The 1,215-nt window shown below is 51.4% G+C and overlaps 1 protein-coding gene across 1 annotated transcript in view; it reads left to right on the forward strand.

Annotated features, from left to right (window-relative positions):
- LOC9649993 (GDSL esterase/lipase At4g10955) overlaps positions 1-831 on the forward strand; it is a 43,466-nt gene extending 42,635 nt beyond the window's left edge. The window contains exon 3 of the mRNA XM_002976829.2: positions 49-831. Coding sequence (XP_002976875.2) covers positions 49-681 — 633 coding nt within the window. The 3' untranslated portion in view covers positions 682-831. The remainder of the gene's footprint in view (positions 1-48) is intronic.
- Positions 832-1,215: the final 384 nt, after the last annotated feature.

Genomic DNA, 1,215 nt, shown 5'->3' on the forward strand with positions numbered 1-1,215 from the left:
GGAGCTTTACAAGACGCTCTCCGAAACGCCGTCGCATGGCATGGCAAGGACAACGTTTGCATCACGGGGCACTCGCTCGGAGCAGCGGTGGCGCTCTCCGCCGCTCGGATGATGGCATCGCAGGGCCAGTTCGTCGAGGCTCATCTCTTCAATCCTCCATTCTCGTCCTCGACCGCTCCATACAAGTCACTCTTCGGTGCTGAGACTTACAGCAATCTCCAAGAGGTTTACACCGTTGCAAAGGCCGGGCTCGTCAACTTGCTGGTGGATGCCGCAAAGAGAAGGGAGTCCGAGGCAGAGTTTGCGGCACTTGGAAGCTGGTACCCGGACATGTATGTTCATCCCAGTGATCCGGTATGCTCGGGCTTTCTCGAGCACTTCAAGAACTATCAGTATATGCTACAGGGGAAGTACGCGAGATTGGCGATGCCTCACGAATCCATCCGGGGCGTGCTCTGCTCCTCCAAAGCGAAGCCGCATCACCTCATCCCCTCGGCAAGGCTTCACGTCCCAGCGGATGACGGCAAAGCTGCGAGTGCTCGAGACGCTCATTCTCTTACACAGTGGTGGTCGGATGGAGCAGTCGTTCAGGTGCAATTTGTCAACTTGACAGGTCAAGAACACTTGGATCATCCGCTGCAAATCCCGTTTGGGGGGATAAGCTACGAAGCTATGGTGTAGTACGCGGCTACACATTTTCTCTGTGCTCAAAGAACCCGAGAAAACGTTTTTTTTATTTTTTCCTGTGCTAGGCCAAGGTTTGAAGAGAACGCGGCGTGTTTTCGACGTTGTTTACCACGTCATGACTTTACAATGAACACTTTGATTGTCTCCTCGAGCCAAAGTAAGTTTGCTCGCGTTTGTTTTTGTTAGGTGGTTAAAGAGAGAGCGTTTCAACTGGAGAAGCACAAGCCAGTGAGGACAGACAATGGGGAATAACTTGAGAAAGAAGAAACTGAGCTTCCGTAGATTTCTGAAAATGATGAAGCGTCACTCTGCTTCCGCGAAAGTTAGGTTTTTTATGCTATGAGAAGAAGGGTTTGCATGGAAGGGTCTCTGTTTGGGTCAGTTCCTTTTGGGGCTCCTTGCAGCCCTTTTGCAGTACTATAAGGTGCTTCTCGCCACTCTTCTAGGCATTGCCCTTGTGATGAAGAAAAGGAGCAAAGAAGCGCCTGTGTTGCTGCAAGACGACACTTTGGAGACGGTTCTCAGCTA

The sequence above is a fragment of the Selaginella moellendorffii genome, unplaced genomic scaffold (assembly GCF_000143415.4).
Source record: "Selaginella moellendorffii unplaced genomic scaffold, v1.0 SELMOscaffold_32, whole genome shotgun sequence".
NCBI lineage: Eukaryota > Viridiplantae > Streptophyta > Lycopodiopsida > Selaginellales > Selaginellaceae > Selaginella > Selaginella moellendorffii.